At 42.4% G+C, this 19526-nt stretch overlaps 1 protein-coding gene and 1 long non-coding RNA gene across 4 annotated transcripts in view; both read left to right on the forward strand.

Moving 5' to 3' along the window:
- Window positions 1–19526, forward strand: part of USP22 (ubiquitin specific peptidase 22) — a 175478-nt gene that overhangs the window by 72308 nt on the left and 83644 nt on the right. For all 3 annotated transcript variants that reach the window (XM_006272695.4, XM_006272694.4, XM_059716857.1), the window contains exon 2: window positions 1965–2097. In XM_006272695.4, coding sequence (XP_006272757.1) covers window positions 1965–2097 — 133 coding nt within the window. The remainder of the gene's footprint in view (window positions 1–1964; window positions 2098–19526) is intronic.
- Window positions 6493–18800, forward strand: LOC109284931 (uncharacterized). Its single transcript, XR_002092556.2, has 2 exons — window positions 6493–17632; window positions 18166–18800. It is a non-coding gene; the product is annotated as an uncharacterized LOC109284931 (long non-coding RNA).

The raw sequence follows: 19526 nt of genomic DNA on the forward strand, positions 1-19526 counted from the left end.
TCTAGATTATTTTAATGCTTCATTGTTCTGCTTAATTTTTATTTGATTCAAGATTGCATATTCTATGGGATTGGTTGAAAAGCAGTAAAAGTGAGAGATACTGGACATGTCTAGACGAGATGCTAGATGCGCAGTAGAGTAATTCTACTGTGCATTAACACAGCAAAAATGGTGCTAGCCGGCTCATTGTATCATTTGCAAAAGGACTTCCAGTCTTAGTTAGCTAAAAAGTGAAAAAGTCAGTTGCTAGAGTTGTTACCATAGCAGTAATCTTTAAGAGACCGGGAAATCATATTTAGCATCTGCAACCAAAGAACAACAGTCAGACGTTGGACAGACAGATCTGCAACATTTTCGTAAGATACAAGTTGCGGTGGTGGGAGCAAGCTATTTGGTCCCGTTTTAAAATATTTCTTAATGTAGCTGTGTGTGCAGTTGGATTTAACTAATCTATTTTCATCTAATAGGATTTCTGGAAGCTCGGAATGCACAAAATGTGTGATTCAAAATGTGGGTCTTGTTTTGAAGCATCTGAAAATGTTATACAGTGTAACAGACTGTAAGCTTTGTTATTAATTTTTAACACCAAGGATGGTCTAAAAGCAAAATGTCAATCTGGTATAATTTTTGTGGCATTATTTTTAGTTATGGGAAAGCAAGCAAATACTGTTAAAGATGAACTCTTGGAGGGAGGGGGTTGGATGATGGTACTTGTCTAGTGACTTAAACAGTCCAAGACTCAAGATATAATTTTTTTTCAAGTAACGTCAGGAAAACTTATCACTATATTTCAGGGTAAAGAGGTGCTCTTTCCTCATTCATTACTGTAACAGGGCCCAAGTGCTATTTGTAGCTTTGAGCTGTCGGAGAACAGTTAAACCACCACAGTAAAGTGGGTGACGGACCTTTGACTCCATTTCCTCTGATTTCAGAGACACTTAGTCACTTGCTGCTGGAATTAATGTTGACTACATCTCCCAGATACACTTGAGAAATGATTTAAACTTGAATCATTCTGTTTGCCACTGTGCAAACAAGGGCAATGGGTCTTGAGAAGACTTAAAATATTGATTGCTAAATAGCGTATAGTGCATTTGATCTTGCTCGCTCATGCTTTCTTGCTTGTGCTCGCTCGTACTCTCTCAATTCCTAAATTTTTAACCAATTGGGAATAATGGGAATCTCCCAAGAGGTTTATTGGACCATCTAATTTTGATGCCAAGAGGACAAAAGTCTTATGAACTGTTGATTTAAAGAATACTTCCAATCAAGGATTAAGTCTATCATTTCTCTCCTCCTTTTGAATGCTACTTTGCTGGTGTTGGTAGTTAAAATGTGTCATAGCAACAGGAGGCAAAGTGTACTGTTAGGTTGTTTTTCTTTTCTTTTCTTTTTCTTTTTTCTTTTTGGTTCTTCTTGACTTGAAATGAATTGTAGTGGCTTTCATCATATACCTTGTTACACAGGGTAGCTCAGGAAATGGGATTTCTTTTACCTTCCAAACTTGGTTCAAAGTCGGCCCCAGTGAGTGACCAAACGTGCTTACCTATATAGCTCGTTTGTTCGTATAGAATATATTGGTGATTACTGCGTCACCTTCCAAGTGACGAGCGCCAAAAATCTGTTGTATAAGCCAGCCAGGGTATTGATTACAAAAGTGAAACTGAACAGGAAATGAGTGTGGCTGTTGTCTTGTCTTAAAAGGGATCTGCTATGGATTAAAGATGTTGAAACACTTTGGAGGAGTAGAGAAATTTCTGCTGCCACCGCCTACAGTTGCGTTTGCCCTAGAGAGACAGAACTTAGGTTATTTCTGCTGTCTGCTAAAAAGCTTGTTTACACTTTATTTGGACTCCAGCTACGCTTATTATAAATGCAGCACACGTAGATTAAGAGGTTAATAGTGTGTTGGCCCTTGTGAATGGGTTTGTTATTAATCAAGAATGTTCATTTGTGTGTTTCAGGCAAAGTCGTGCATTTGTCACATGTGTGGTGCCCACCTGAACAGACTTCACTCTTGCCTCTACTGTGTCTTCTTTGGCTGTTTCACAAAGAAACATATTCACGAGCACGCGAAGACAAAGCGACACAACTTAGGTAAGCCCTTGCCCTGGAATACCTCGCCCACCCTTTTAACCCATTTCAGAGCTTGATGTCTAACAGCATGGTACATGCCAAAACACAGCTCATTAAGACAGGAAGGTCCATCTGCTGTTTGACTCGACTAAACCTGTGGCACTTTTTTAAATGCATAGTAGCATCAGCCCTGTTTTTTTATTGTAACATTAATGCATTCTTTATTATAACTTAAGGTTTCATTATTGCAACTTTTACTGTCTGTTGATACTTCTTGACTTAAATTCTTTAGAAAAGGAAGGGGAGGGGATTGGAGGGCTTACCCTGCAGTGACCTCTCTTGTGTAAGTGATGTGTTTTGTTGGCATTTCAGGTTTTATCTCTAATTTTTTTGTTAGATCACTTGTTTATAATAACTAACATAAAAATTGAATTGTCAAATCCATATTCATTATTGCTTATGAAATTCACAAATCCCAACGCACTGCAAGTTAATGAAGTTATGTTCAGAAAAAAATATTTAAAAAAAAAATATTGGTTTCTGCACTCCTTTCCTGTTTTTAGTCATATGTTGCTTAGGTTAATGACAAGAGATTATTCAACTGCTGTCAGAAGTGCAGTACTGATAGTAGAAGAACTGTCTTCTATTCTACCTCTACATCTGCCAAACGCCCATGAAGTTGTGATCCTGCAACCTTCACTGCTGGGTGACCTGCAAAACCAAGAGAATCAATGTCTACTCTCGGATAACAATGGTGTTTTTAGTTCATGGTAGTTAAGAACAACCTGGTTAGTGTTGATTGGAAATTGGTTGACTGTGACATTGGAATACTGAGGTTCAACTTCTCAGAGTTAGCTTGTTGACTAACCACTTTTTCCTGCCTTCTTTCCTGACTGAAATGTACTAATTAAGAGTCAAACAATTGGATTGTCCTTGCTAGGCCATGCTTAGACCCATTTTAATAAAACCTTATGAAAAAGTAATGTGATGGAAAATCATTTATTGTAGCACCTAAATACTTTAGATTGTATTTGTTGCCATATATCTTCGCTTCTTATGAAAAGAAACACAAAAAAATGGAGAAAGGAAGTTAAGGAATCCATTACCTCAAAAAAAGCAAAAAAAGCTCACTACCCTTATTTTCAAGGTCCACTGGTTTGCTAGCAGATTATTTTTAGGTGGTTTTGGGCTGTGAAGTTACTGCATTTTTCCCTGTACTATGATTGCTGTTATGCAGTTAGCTCAGCATTGTGCATTTGATATTACTTGTTATCCTTCTGAAGCTTAATAAGCCAAAAGAAGGTTTTTGCCTTCTAATAACCTTGCTTCGTTTAGACCCAGAAAGTAGCAGGCTCCATCCTAACTGATGCTGAGTGTTAAACCTTAGCATCTAGGTTTCAGCAGACTGTAATGATGTATAACCAGATGCTTATCAGCAAAGGTAAGTAAAATAAGAATATTTTGTTTAGCATCTGGGGTTTTCTTGAGTGGCTCACCCTGTTTGCAAAGCAGGAGTAAAAATAGAAACATTTCACAGCCAGTGAGAATGTGTGCAAAGCTAGAACACTAAACTCTTCCAGATCCTGAATGGCTTTTCTGTATTTTTCTTCAAAGGCGTGCAGCTTTTTGTTTTGAATGGAAGGTGAACTTTTTAAGAGAATTAGCTGGGAATTAAGTCTCTGTCTCCAAGAAAGGAGGCAGATTTAGGGAACAGGTATCATCTATGAAGATGCATACACTATGCTGACTCTCTTGCATAAGCATGTACACAGTGTCTCTCTCAAGACTAGCTTTTATTTGAAACAGTAGACACTGTAATAACACAAAGCTGAGTTAGTGTTGTCACCAGACTCCAGAGATGGATAGAACCTCTATTTTGTAAATGGATTTTGATTTTTTATATTTCTTAATAATTAACTTTCCACCTGCTGCCTTACTCCCCTCTTCATTTTTCGTTCCTCATTCTGCAAGGCAGCAGTTCCTTTCATTATTGCTTACCCAAATGCTCTACCTTTTATTTTTAATAACTCTACAGAAGTGGAATTATTAAAGATATTTAAAGTTTCCAGATGACAGCATGATTGCAGCTTTAGCATCAGCCCTTACATAGTGATGACAGAAGAAGTGGGGAGGCCAGTACTAAACGATCAGGAAAGGTTTCCATAGGGGATACTGGAGCAGTTCCACGGAGGATTATTTAAAATAAACGAACAAATGAAAAACTACTGCAAAATAACTTCTAGTAATTATAGGCAGACAGTTACTTGACCATTTAGAGTCGTCAGATCAGCCTTTTAAATGTAAGTAGCAGGTTTTTTCTTGGAGTGAAAACGAATAGAATCCAGCTAGGAAACGCTCGCTGAATAGGACACAGAATAAAATCCAGTTAGCCTGGCAAAAGGTTGTGTACCTACTGCAATCATCAACAGATCCTGAAAGCTATAAAGGCTAGCAGTGATTTATAAGAGCACAAATTGTTCCAATAACAGGACTGTACATACAGTGTTCAGTAGGAAAAAAAACTGTATTTATAAAAGCTACGTCCTTTTGTAGCTAGATGCTTAAAATTATAAGATCCCTCTCCGCTCTAGCCAAAAATAAAGAATTTAAAACCCCAGCAGTGGAAGATTGCGCAAGGGTTTTTTTAATACATGATCTAGTACTTAAAAGAAAATGACATCATTTTATAAAGAAAATGATGTTTTGAAAATGTATCACTTTTATTCCTCTGCACCTTTTACCCCCTCTTTAATTCAAAGTGCAGTCTTAGACTGGTATTGTGTGTATTTTAAGTCCTCAGATCTTTAAAAGAAACTAGAGTAATAGTAATTCAGAAACTATGGACTTGCTCTTTTTTTGTGGGGGGTAGGGATGGGGTTGTTACATGTAGGATCCTGTTTCTCCTCCCTTGTGTGTGTGTGTGTGTTTCATATTGACCCTTTTTGCTAACCAACTTGTACACGCACAGATAAATGTTTTGTAACCAGAATCAAAAATTTATTCCAATATCAGTATGGTTCAAGGAGGTTTTCAACAAGTCTAAAAGCACACATTTGAATTTAATGCAGCATTTGAGCGGTGGTGGCACACCCTCTACACAGTAATGTGGATGTCTCTGTTGAGAAATGCTGACATGTTTCGTTCCTCATGTCAGAGTTAATAAGGAAGACAAGAATGTCCACTTTCATCTTTTCTGTTTGAGTTGAGGTTAGAATCACTTATTACATTAAACAAGATTTCAAACAGCAAGATTTGCACTTGGATATAACTGTGATGGAGTCCAGTTTATATTTAAAAATGTAACTGGTTAAACAGTGAAAAGCTGATTTAACAGATAAAAGTAGATCTCACATGGTGAGCCAGTTTTATGTGCTTGATGGGAGGAGTATTATTAAAATAAATGTGATACCTAAGTCTTTCTAGCAAATGTATCCTTACACATTAAAATGCTGAAATTGTTTGTTTATTAGGTGTTCCCAGACTTGGTACGCAGACCCCTGGGGATCTGCAAGACATCTCTGGGGAGTTACGTGGGAGAAATTGTATAATGGTAGATTTAATTTTCATTATAATAATAATTGGCATTTAGGGGATTAGAATTATAAAATGTGTGCTGCTAGGGGAACATAGGCAGCTGGAATCTGGAAGGGTGTATACAATAAGAAAAAATTTGGGAACCTCTGGTTTAGTATATTTTACTCTTAAATATAAAGGTCTTAATTTTTTCCCAACATTCAATTTAATATGTGGTCGTCCCATTTGGAGTATTAAAAGTACAATTGGGTATAAGGTACCTTTTAATTGTAATTTGATGCACTTGAGCAACATTTTGCATAGCAAACCTATTTATAAAACAGTGTTGTGCAGCAGTGTTACATCTAGAAAGGTTTAGGCATCCTCTACAAATCTGAAAAGTTTTTGTAAAGGGACAGAAAAAGTAAAGTAAGCCACTACTTTGTAATCGATAGCCATATTCTTCAAGAACCCTAACCTTCCTATAAAAATGAATTAGTTCTTATACCAGACATAGACAACAAAGTGTTGACTGCTAAGATTCATAGATTCATAGATGTTAGGGTCAGAAGGGATCTCAGTAGATCATCGAGTCTGACCCCCTGCATAGGCAGGAAAGAGTGCTGGGTTTAGATGACCCCAGCTAGATGCCCATCTAACCTCCTCTGGAAGACCCCCAGGGTAGGGGAGAGCACCACCTCCCTTGGGAGCCCGTTCCAGACCATGGCCACTCGAACTGTGAAGAAGTTCTTCCTAATGTCCAATCTAAATCTGCTCTCTGCTAGCTTGTGGCCATTATTTCTTGTAACCCCCGGGGGCGCCTTGGTGAATAAAGCCTCACCAATTCCCTTCTGTGCCCCCATGATGAACTTATAGGCAGCCACAAGGTCGCCTCTCAACCTTCTCTTGCGGAGGCTGAAGAGGTCCAGGTGCCCTAGTCTCTCCTCATAGGGCTTGGCCTGCAAGCCCTTAACCATGTGAGTGGCCCTTCTCTGGACCCTCTCCAGGTTATCCGCATCCCTCTTGAAGTGCGGCGCCCAAAATTGCACGCAGTACTCCAACTGCGGTCTGACCAGTGCCCGATAGAGGGGAAGTATCACCTCCTTGGTTCTGTTCGTCATGCATCTGCTGATGCACGATAAAGTACCATTAGCTTTTCTGATGACTTTGTCACACTGACGACTCATGTTCATCTTGGAGTCCACTAGGACTCCAAGATCCCTTTCTGCTTCCATGCCTCCAAGCAGGTCATTCCCTAGGCAGTAGGTGTGCTGGACATTTTTCCTCCCTAGGTGCAGCACTTTGCATTTCTCCTTGTTGAACTGCATTCTGTTGTTTTCTGCCCATATGTCCAACCTGTCCAGGTCTGCTTGTAGTTGTTCCCTGCCCTCCGGCGTGTCCACTTCCCCCCACAGTTTTGTGTCATCCGCAAACTTGGACAGAGTACACTTTACTCCCTCGTCCAAGTCGCTGATGAAGACGTTGAAGAGTGTATCGGTCCAAGGACCGAGCCCTGCGGGACCCCACTGCCCACACCCTTCTAGGTCGATACCGACCCATCCACTACGACTCTCTGGGTGTGACCCTCCAGCCAATTCACCACCCACCGGACTGTGTAGTCATCCAAGTCACAGCCTCTTAACTTGTTCACCAGTATGAGGTGGGATACCGTATCGAAGGCCTTCCTGAAGTCTAAGTAAACAATGTCAATCCCTACTCCTGCATCCAGGTGTTTTGTAACTTGGTCATAAATTTTAAGATTTCCTTAAAGAAGACATTTATTTTTTCAGAAAGTGAATAAAGAAAGCATTAGCATTAGGGATGTAAGCAGTTAAATGACAAATATATTTTATCATTTACAGCTTATCACTTACTGTTTAGTGGCCTGTAGCAGGAAGGCCCCCAGCCCTGACCCCTATGTCTTCGCCATGCACCCATTGCTGCATGGGCCCTAGGCTGCTGATGGGGAGTTGCAGGCAGAGGGTGCGACCAAGCCACTCAGAGGCACTGCCCAGCTGTGGTGCTGGGTGCCCCCTACAGATGTCAGGCGAGGCCTTCCTGCTGCAGCAGTGAGATTCCTGGCCTTATGGGGGGTCTGTCCTGCCCCCCTGCAGTGATGGGACCTGGGCATGGCAACGGGCGACAAGTTCCCTGTGGTTCCTACCGTGCTTGCGCTGCCGCACCCTGGACTTGGAAGGCTTCTCCATGCTTTTGGGTCCCCCTCAGCTCATCCAGGGGATAGAGGAGTCTGGTCCCAGCAGGGCAACCTCTGCCAGATCTGCTTCCCCCTCCTGGCCATGGTGCTGAGCCCGGCCCGGCCCTGAGACAGAGCTGTGCGCGTAGCTGGCTTGGCCCAAGGAGGTGCAGCAGCGGCGCCACATCCAAGGAATCGCCATTGGCCCTTCACACAGCTCCAGGGCGTTCTGCTGGGACTAGAACCTCCCTTCCCCCAGGGCGAGCTGTGGAGGGCCCGTCCCAGCAACACGGAGAAACCTTCCAGGTCTGGGCCACAGCACAAGTGCAGCGGGAGGCACAGGGAACCCATCACCCTGCCCGGGTGCCACAGCTGCAGGGGGGCCAGGCAGACCCACTGCGGGGCCGGGAGTCTCGCTGCTGTAGCAGACAAGCCCTGCCCAACCCCGGGGGGGGGGAGGGGGGGGGGCTTGGCACCCTCCTCCCTCCCCTGAGGTGCGGCAGCGGGATCTGGGTGCAGGAGAGGTCTTCAGCCCCTACCCTTGCCCACAGGGGCAAGGAGAAGCCGTGACTCTGCAGCTGGGCATTGTCCCCTAGTGACAGCCATGCTTCTACCCAGTGGCTGGGGCTTGTGCAGTGCAGGATGCATAAGGGGCCGGAGCTGGGGTCAGGGCCATTACAACCAGAGGTCACTAAACTAGGAATGTACTATTGGTTCACCATTTAACCAATATAACTAGAGGAGGTCAAACAGATAATTTTTCAAATGATGTTTACAGCCCTAATTGTTTTATAAAGGCAATATTCCTGATTACTTTCAGGTGGAATATTTAAATGCTAGATATTAGCCAAAAGACCGAAAAACGATAAACAAAACAATTTTACAGAAACAATGTTATTTTATAATTAAACCTTAGGGGACAGAAGTACTAGAAATCAGGTGGAGATGTTAATATTTCAGCATGCTATAAAGCATTACACAACAAATTTGGAAATAATTCAGTACTGTATCAAGGGACAAGGGTCTAACGCTGTCAGTTGCCCAGGGCTGTTCAAAAGTATATAATGCCTTTTGCATGTTAATATACAATGTCTCTGTGGACTCTTCCATACATTATATGTATCGCCACATTACAACATATTTATGCTCTTACTTTAAAAGGAAATTCTAATACACAGAAGCATGCTCCGTGTAAGTATGCTCACTATTGTCAAAAACATTTCTGGTTCAAATTTTGTTTTTGTAATAGAAACTATTTACAGGGAGATAAGTTACATTTTTCCATTAGTTTTTTAACTTGTCTTGGGAACAAATATTCTGTAAAGCCCTGGACCCATAGCCACACTTGTGCTTGTGCTACTTCGATATTTTTACTGCCCATGGAACAAATTGCACGTTGGTTCCCTGAAGGCAAAATGTTTCAAAGAATGACTGTTCTGTTACTAATCTACTTCAATATTGATTTACTGGTTCTTACTGGGGGGAAAAGTTGGTTTTAAAATACCTTATCATTCATATCCATCTTCTTTCTTCTTTTTATGCAGGTGTTGTAAGGAGGAGGATGAGTGTAGGATCTACACCTTGGGTATCAAGGTGTGCAGTACTACTCAATATTAAACTGAAGGAGTGAGATCTGGGACTTGGGGAAGCTCTAGAGAAAGGAGTTGCCAGGCACTGCACTGAAGGGGTGGGTGTTTGAAGTATACAGAGAAGCATTTTTATACAGCATTGATATGGTGACAGGTAACATTTTTTTGGCCCTAAGAGAAAGTGGGAGGGGTTCAAAGTCAACTCTGTCGCCAGCCTTCGATCCTAGAGATTAATTGGGAAAGTAGAAGAAACAGTGCTGTGGTTGAAGATACTCTTGTTGCCCAAGAGAAGTTTTATCAGTATGTGTCACTGTGTGCAAGGTCTATGCTGAAAGAATTTAAAATTCAGGGAGAAGTTGGAATTGGCACTTAGGCTTTGGCAGGGCAGCACTATAGATTTCAGTAATCTCAATAATTTCAATAATCTGTGGCTGAGGGTTTGTGATAATATCAAGATCTGTCTCTCTGTGCAATCTTGCACCCAAAAGCTTAGCAAGCAAAATACAAAATATCGAACACCAGGCTTATTTGCCTGCTTTCTTTTCTAGCTCTTCCATAGGTGCTACATAACTATAATATATATTAATTGTGAAAATCAACCAAATGTTGTGCAGCATGTTTTTAAACTGCAAATGGCTCTTTATATGTTGTAAACTGTGTTGTTGTTTTTTTTAGATATCTAATCATTCTGGAAACCTGAGCTCTTTGGGTTTGTGAAGTTGTGGGTATTAACTAACCAAATACAGCTTTCATTTGAGTTTAAAAGAAATTAAACCTAAAACTGGGCTGAGCTAAAATGTGTGTTTAGGGTCCCTTCTTGTTTAAAAACCTTGTAGCAACTTATGTCCTGCTATACAGGAGGAAAGCAGTGCCAAAGAGAGAACAGCTTCTCGACAGCATTAGGGTATAAACAAAAGGGAGAAACCAAGCATAGCATGAGACAGAGTGTATGCAATTAAGCAGGGCATCATTGTCTCCAGGAAAGATTCTGTCATCATTGTGGCATTGTATACAAGCATCTTAAAATGTAAAGATGTTAGGGTAACTCGGAAATTTAGAAGGGCACAACAGGCTTGTTGGCGTGACGATTCTGGAGATTCCTTTTTTTTTTTTAATGTTGTCTTTAGTGTTTAGCTTTCATCCACATATGAAACCCACTGTAAAAGTGTTGTAACAGTCATGCATATGGCTGCTGCTGTTACTGTTTCCATGGGGAAAAACCATCTGATAGGCAGAAACAGCAAGTGCTTTACAATTTCAAAATGAACAAGAATTATTTTAAAGCACACAGCAACTTTTTGCTGAGCCAACACCGGTCTCCATGGAGACTAGCAGGAATTGCAGACTTAATCACAGCTCTAAGAAGTCTTGTAGATTTTCAGATGCAACAGCTCTGAGCACTGAAAATGATGTTCTTGCAGCTCAGCCACAGATATTAGGAACCCATAGGATCATACTCATGAGTGCTCTTAAAGTGCATTCCTTAACTACCTCTAGCTCACAAGGTATTGCAAATTGGACACTGCTCTGGATACCTTGCCCTACCATTTGTCTGAAAATATAATATTTAAAGCGCTGTACTTGCCCATGGATTGTATTAGACAGTGTGTGTGCATGCTTGAGAGAGATGCTAATGCACAAATGAGAGAGGACATGAATTCTGCCTTTTTTCATTTTATGCCTTGCATTATTTATGTTTAGCACAGAAAATGCATAGCACAGTATGGTAGGCAAATAAAAGACCTTCTAAAGAAAAGTGTGTGCAGTTTGTCCACCTCTCACCGACTGAGACAGTGGAAGTCCCACGAGACCAGTATTTTAAATATGCTTTTGAACTTGTACAAGGAGAGTTATCAATTTCTGCGCAGTGCCCAATCAAATTGTCATTTTCCAGTGAAAAATGGCTTGAATCGCAAGAGCTGTGAGAATACCCTGGGGTAGAGGTACCAAAGGTGGCCTGAGGAGTGATGCATGTAGAGTTGAGGAGTTTTCAGATAGTTAAAGGGATGGGTCTATCTATCTTTTTCAGTCTCTTCTGAGGTATAACACTTGTTGGACTGATTCAGGTAATAAAGTAGATTTGTGATTATTGATGCCATGACCTGAAATCCAGCAATTCGAAAGAATGATTTTGCCCATGCTGCGGACATTGTGATATCATTGAAAAGATATGGAAAAGCAGATGTGGTTTTATGCTGACCATCAAACACTCCTCACATGCTTGATTTTTTTTGTTTGTTTGGTTGGTTACTTTTCTTACTTTCACAAAATACAAATACATACTACCTTGGCTCAGATGTGTGTCAAAAGATGGTTTTCCACAGTGCCTCTAGAACCAGGGGCCTGCAACCTTTTACAAGCTGTGGCCCAGAACAACTCAGCTGTGGTCCAACACAGGCTTTGGAGGCACATCAGTGGCAGGGGGTTTTGCCCACCCTGAAGCCAGGCAGCTCGAAGCTGTGTCCATGCCATGGCTGCTTCTTCCAGTCCCCTACTCCTCTCTGCCCAGCTAGGGGGGAGCTAAGCTGGAAGCAGGTATCTGTAAACTTTCTGCACTGGTGCCACTTCTCCCTGCTCTCTCTGCCCCCATTCCTCCTTCCCCCCTGCCCCACACACACACCTGATTGCACAATGGCTGGAAGCTGTACCCATGCCGCAACTGTGGAAGGAGGTGTGGGGGGTGGCATAGGCAAAGCCTCTCACTATTATTGCACATCTCAAGCTACCTGGCCCACCTTGGACTGGAGCTGAAAGACTGGGGAGAGGTGGCAGCAGCACAAGCACAGCTGGAAGCTGTATGGCCTCGATGCAGCTCCTTGTTGCCTGGCCTGGTGCAGGCACAGGCAAAGCTCTCCAGCTCTGAGAGCCAGATCCAGTGTTTTTTTCAGGCCATATCTAGCCCGTGGGCCACATTTTGCTGACCCCTGCTCTAGAAGTAAAGGGAAAGGGGGTGGGGGATAGAAAATTGTCATTGAAGTTGATTTTAAAGATTAAGGTTTAACTCTTTTTAGCTTAGTACTGAAAATCCTAGCCAGGTAGCAAGCTTCATCTTGCCTCTCAAGCAATACATGGAATTTTCTGTTGCTTCTGAATTCTGACTAAGACAGAATTATTCCATAATCATAAACATGTGAAAGAATGTTATTTAAAAAAATGTGGAAAAACACAGGGAATGGGGAGTCCCATGCAATAGTGGGTTAACTGCCTTTTTACCATGGGTACAACTGCAACCAAAAAAGCATGGCTTTGGCTTGCTTTGGCTCTTTCACTATGCTGTGCATAGCTTCCTGTGATCAGAGGCCTGAAGAAGAATCTCTTGCATTTGAAAGCTTGTCTAACTTTACCCCAACTACATACTTGGTCCAGTAAAGGAGATCACCCTAAGAAATCCTTGCCTCACAATTTCTGAACTATTACAGCTACAACATCACTCTTACGCTGCCTTTGACTTTTTGTACATGTCAGAGTGCTGCTATGCAATTTTTCTTGCAAATGGCTATCTCATTTATGCAAAGGACCAGGACAGTGTTGCAGAAGAACTAGCCTTGATGTCAGGACTGAAGTAGAGTAGCAGGAACTGAGAAAGGAACTCTTGAACATTGTCTATCCGCCTGGAAAGTAAATGCAACTTCAAACATCCTTGATTTCCAAGTTGGAAGTCAAGTCCTGTTTGAGTACATTCATTATTTATTGTGTCAGAATGTTTTAGTTGGAACACACGTTTTTCTAAGAGCAGCAGTAAGTAGAGATGTTATGTAAAGCTGGGACTTCTGTGTTATGTGTGGGGCAGGAGGGAAGTTGAGGGGTATTCAAGACAGGGGTTTAATTTAATGTCTTTAATTCCCACTCTTCCAGTTTACAAGGCATAATTGCCCCCCACCCTAAGACGCACATGCAGTGTACTCACAGAAAAGGACTACAGAAACGTATTTAGTTGGTAGCTATGAGTTAGGAGGTGCCAGATTTATAGATCTGTGTAACCTTAATTCTGCCCCTTTTGTAAACTTAGCCTGTTGTGGTCGTGAGAGGGGTCCTGTGGAAATAGTAGCATCTGATGATGTGATAAGTACTGTGTCATTGCGCCTCTGCACAAGGGAGCACAATTAAAACTTGTTCCCAGTGTGCAGTGGCGGTGGTAGTGACATAGTGGAGTGGCTCACTTGTTTTGTTCACATCCAGTTATTTTTTGCAGTCCTTCGCAAGTCACCTGAGGCTTACCCACCCTGGTCATGGCATTCCCGCTCTACAGCCTGAATCTCTTCCATCTGGCTGACCTATTTGCCCACAGTTCAGTCTTTTCACCACCAAGGACTATTGTATTGGGCAGGCAGCCAGAAGCGGCTTCTTTTCCTGCGCCCTATCCTCAATCCTAGCCAGGAATTGAGTTTGGGGGTGGGAGGAAGAAGAAAATGAAAACCCTGATACTGCCCCAGGTTCCCCTCCCTGCTTTGCAGTTAGCTGCACCAGATTTCTCCCATTTATTTCCATTTCAGGCCCTCTCAGCCCCAGCAAGCACATATTCTCAGCCATCTGCATAGCTTTTTGGGGCCCAAGAGCCCTCCTGCCCTACAGGATCCCCAGCTTCCCACTCAGCTTCTTCACCCGGTTAGAACCCTAGATGCTCTTGACCACCCACTCGCCCCAGGCGCATGCATGCTACTACTGGGGGCAAGGCATGTTGACTGTAAGCTTAAATTGGTAGTGAAGTAAAAGATGTGCAGATCAGGTTTAGATGACTTTTCCATAAAATGTCATACACGGCATAATGCAGAATTCGGCAGTTATGAGGTTGACATTCTACCAGAATGTTCTAGAGGAACATGAGCAAGATAAGGGAAATGATGATTTTTCTTTTAACTTTTTATCTCAGTTAAACCTGAAGAGAGTTTCATGGGGGGGGAAAAGAAAAGGTACTTCTGTCGCCTGAAGGGTTTCACCCTGCTGATTTTCAAAGGCTTGCCTACAATCAATGGAGTTATTAAAGCTCTTCTTAAAAAAAAAAAAAAAAAAAAAAAGAAAAAGAAAAGAAGAAAAACTAACAATTTTATACTGCTGAAAATGTTAAGCAACCTTAAATAGAGACATCTCTACAAGCTCTCACTATAAGATGCAGTATATCTACATGGGCAAGCAATGTGTATATTATAAAATACAATTTTAAATGAGGTAAGAGGAGCCTTTCAGTAAAGAGTTGAAGTCTTCTGGAAAAAAAATTAATTATTTAGAGCCTTTTTGAGAGATTGGTGCCTCTAAACTCACAGTTCAAAAGCCTCTTTTGGGGTCAGGCTTGCTTACTGCCAGTACTGGTACATTCTTCCTTCCTTGGAATGAAAATCTTCCTCCCTCTACTCTTATGCAGCCATGTACAGGGGACGGCACTTAAGCTGTCACAGCAGTGGTAGCAGAAGTTCAAATTACAGGCAAATAAGGTTTTCTCTTTATTTTATAAAGAAAGTATAAGCAACCCTGTATATCTTACTGTACAAGTGCCAAAAAGCACCAGTAGTAAAGGTTATAGAAATAATTGCACAGTTATTTGGAAAGACCCCTTACCTGACAAAGTGAGCTGATGGTCATGAAAGCTTATGCATCTGATTTTAATTAGTCTATAAGGTGCATCTCAGCCCTGCTTTCTGCCGGATATAAGACTAAGAGGGCCAACTACCTCTCTGCCTCCATCTTGCAATGCTGCATAGTAGGGTTTATAGATTGTGCGTTAGCAAGAATTTTTAACTGGGAGCATCTCCATGGCCAGGTCTCCACGAGCGGCAGACTGCACGATAAGCAGCGTTACTGTGCGGTCCTGACACCGTATGGCTATTTTTTTTTTAAGCTAACGTGCAGTAGCTAATTACTACTGCACAGTAGCATCAGCGTCACGGTCTGCACCCAGTGATGCTACAGCAACGTAACATCTCGTGTAGATGTGCCCAGTCTACCTTAAATGTTTAAATTCCGGAGACACTGAGATGCCTTAAGAACCATGCTGGGATTTTTATCAAGACTTGTTGTGCACAATCCACAAATAAAACACTTCTGTGCTATTATCTGCTTAGGCTGCAATGAGACAAGCCATACCTCACAGATGGACTGGCTTTATATTGGATACTTTAAAATCATTTTCAGAAATCTCTTAGCTATAGTAAAACTTTTCAAAGATGTATCAGAAGCTAGGCTTCTAAAGACACAATTAGGCTCTTGAGAAACAATCTGACTTTCAGAGGAAAACCATAGTGTTCAGTGACTTTAGAAGCTAACATTGGTCAGTGCTAGGGAAAATCAGGTCACTTCTGTTCAGGGGCCTTGAAATAATAGCTTTAGAACTGTAGCATTTTAGATCACCGTGGTTGCTTGGATACAAAAATTAAAATTCTCATCAAGGGGTGTCCAGGAACTTCCACATTATGCCTCGTATTTTTCAAATAAGTGAGGCTGCCATTATTGTATTTTCAAGTGTAAAGCGCTCGTTTGTGAGCACACCCATTCTAGGTAATAGGCAGAATTTAGGTGTGTACAGTTGTGTAAAGGAAATACAACTATATTATTCAGAAGCTGGCCCTTTTTGCCATTCCAGAGACTATATTAATAGGCATGATCTCAAGGCTTTGCATCTTTTGTGACTGGTTTCTTTAGTCCACAATAAAACATTTGTCAAGCCTGATTGAAGTCGTAACAGTTCCACCCTTATTACAAAGCACTGTCTCTACTTGATAGCCTGCTCTCTCTATGTCCTTTCATAGCATTTAATGAAGTGAGGTCTTACTCATGAAAGCTTATGCATCTCTAATTGATTCAGTCAGACTATAATGTGTGTCTCTACCATGTCTTCTGCCTCACTTCCTACTAACACAGCTAAATACCCCTCTAAGTAAATGAATTTGTCTTCCACTATATCATCCAACCTGTGGACTCAATATGTCATTGGCATATAGAAGTTGTATGTGATCTTACACCCAAAGACTCATAATGCATATGTGCATGGGTAGAGTTGAAAGTTGCACATGTTTTATACACTGTGCTTTGCACCCTTCAACTCAATCAAGCTGTGTGATTGCAGCAGATGTATGCATACCCCAGCTGGCTGTAATTTAGCCAACTCAGGCACTGATAAGGAATGGACTGCCACTTAAAGTCATTAACATTATGAGAGGTTTTTTTTTTTTGGATGTGTGACTAAAAACAGGTAATCACCCACAGGTTGCAAATGGGATGTTATAAGGCTATAGCTGCCCAAGCCACTGGGTCAGGACATGAAGCCCAGAGGGGTGTGGAGTTGTAGATATTCTAGTTGAGAAGTGTTGATTAAGGATAGGGTGACCATAAGGAAATCTGGGACATTACTGTCTCCTACCCCCTGTGTCCTGTGCCACCCCCCGCCCCAGCCAAGGTGGTGGTGGTGGTGGTGCTACAGGTGGGCAGGGCATGCTACTTAATCCTCCCTGCTGGACTGCATCCCACACCCCTACGATTCTGGGACTTCTGTTTTAATGTTCGCAGTTCGGCTGGGACTGTCCCACGAAATCCGGGACTGTCCCAGCCAAACCTGGAAGCATGATCACTCTAATTAAGGGCCACATGAGTTCAAGTGTGTTGAGCCACAAAAAGCAGGAGCATGTGTGTATGTGCACGCTGCAAGAGATTAAACAAAATGTAGGGTATGACTGTGTTTCACGCTGACAAGAAACAACCTGCCAGTTTATATACAACTTAGTAAGTATCTAACCCTTCGTTCCCATGTGGCCATCTCCATTTCAGCAGCACTCAGCCAGCTGGCTGGAGGCACGCATGGGTTCTGATTCACCTCTGACTGTAGCAGAGAATGTGGTTCTGAAAGAGGCATCTGAAATCCACACTTTCCTAACACCTTGGAGATTAATGGAAGTTGGCACCAGGGCAGTAAGTGCATTAAAGACCACCTACCACAAAGCTAAGAATGATAACTACGCGTCCAGCAAAGTCCTGTCTACCTGCTGTTATTGCAAAGATTTTGGAAGCGCTGAGTATGGAGTTCCACAGTTCTGTCTGGCAGGCAGAGGCAGAGACAAGAGGCAGAGGGGAGGGCCAACAGCACCAGAAGAGACCTCAGTGGCAGGAGGAGAGAGAGAATTGGGAGCAAACCTCAGAACAAGTTCAGAGTGAGCCTGTGGCCAGATAGGCCTCAAACATGTCCGGGGGCTCGATTCGGAGAACCTCTTGGAAGAGGAGCTTGTGATCCATCTTGGGAGGAAGCAAGACGAGCAGGAGCTGGAGATTCATCCAGGTAAGGGACAGTCCCCATCTTTGTTCTTATGGGAGAAGTTGCAGTATGGATGGAAAAAAATTCCAGGCTGTGACTAATTCAGTTATGAAAAGAGATGGCTTTGGCTTCATCTGGGGAATTCCTTCACTACTGTGAAGGAGTCTCCTCTTCTTCCAGCATGGGCTCTCAATGTGATGAGCAATTTCTCAAGACCTGTGTGGTCTTTAATAATAAGAATGGTCATGGCTACCCACCTGATTGCTAGAATGCTTCACTTCCCCCTGCCCACCCTGGTCCTTTGTGCATGCATACTAGATTGAAATACATAGATTTAAAATTAAATTAATTCTGAAATTATTAATATTAGCTGGCAGTGTAGCTAGCAGCAGCTTCTAAACAAGTCAGTGTATGGAGATGAAATAAAGGGGTACCCAGTTGGTCAGTGTCAACCCGTGGCCTGGTTTCGGTGCTTGAAAAGTTGGGGAAGGGGAGCTGGGGGATTCATTTCTTCTTTCACAAACAAAAGAAATAACATGCTTTCTCTTTCTTGGCAGGATCTTCTGCTTCTATTGAACTGAGGCACCTGTATGAGCCCTTTCATGAGAGGACCCTGAAACAGTGCAGCAGAAGGGAAGAGCTCAGAGATGATCTATTGTATGAAATACAGATCGGCTCTGGGCACGTCAGATGAGCACCTGGAATGCCAAAGAGGAACAGGGTATGGAGTGGGGGGGAAAAACAGGAAGAGAAAAGGAGGCTCAAGATACAGCATGACCATGCTTGATGATGATGGAGCAGGAACAAGGGCAGCAGGAAGACTTCCTGAGCAGCAGTTTGCACTGTTGGTGCTCAGCTCCAGCCTCCAATCTAGCACCGCTGTCAGTGCCTGCAGATTCTCCTCCATGTGCCTGTCTTGCTGCTGCCTGTGCAGTTACTTGGCAAGTCATGCATTGAGTGGGCTGTAAAACGCTCCTAATTCTTCTCTTGCTATGTGGGGTAAGGAGAACAAAAACACTTCTGATATCCAGTTCTGCTACCAGTGAGATTGCACTGCTTACACACTGTTTTACCAGCTCAGTTTGCACGTGTTTATACTCTTCAGATATTTGTTTATTGGCAGCTGTGACACCTGCAGTGCTTTTCCAAATGCTGCTTTACTACTTGTTAATAAATTGGTTCTGTTGTATCATACATTGGTATGTGAGTGCTTGGGGAAAGATGACGACTTAGGAAGTTGTTTCTAAAGCCCTTGATATCAGTATATAGATAATGTTAGCCACATAAAAGCAATTGCAAATTACTTGGTACTCTAAAAGTATACAGTGCCACATTTCTCCATGAGTGTTGCTTTCTTTCATGCAAGCACGTGGACATCTGTCATTTCCTTTGTTTGTCTGGACCCAACCCTATGGTGACCGTCCTGCAGCCTCCAAGCACGTAATGAACCTTATCTGTGCTCTGACTTCAGGGACTGATTTTTATGAGTTGTAGAAATTGGGGGTATATGGGCCCCCTGAAATGATAGGGCACCTAGGTATAGCATCAAAAACTATGTTACAAAGAGAAGGGAATGTTCCTTCTTGTCCCGATCTTCTCAGCACCTTCATGCACCTTCTTGCCTAGTATATCCCACTGGTTTTATAAACCTACTTTTGTGATTGCATTTTGTGTGGCAGGAAGTTAGGGGCACATAAGGGCCTATGACAGTCTCTACAGAATTCACATAACATCTCGGAACGAGGTGTATTATTAGCGCCTGTGGGCAAATTGCAGTATTAATCACCTGTCATTCTTCAATATATCAGTATTCAACAGCTGGTTTGCCAACATCAGACTAGTTAACCACAGACCTGTAGCCATGTGGAGTAGCTGTTTTTCAGATGATATTTTTCCCGAAAGACTGTTATTATGGTTT

This window comes from Alligator mississippiensis, chromosome 13 (genome assembly GCF_030867095.1).
Source record: "Alligator mississippiensis isolate rAllMis1 chromosome 13, rAllMis1, whole genome shotgun sequence".
In the NCBI taxonomy this organism is placed as follows: domain Eukaryota; kingdom Metazoa; phylum Chordata; order Crocodylia; family Alligatoridae; genus Alligator; species Alligator mississippiensis.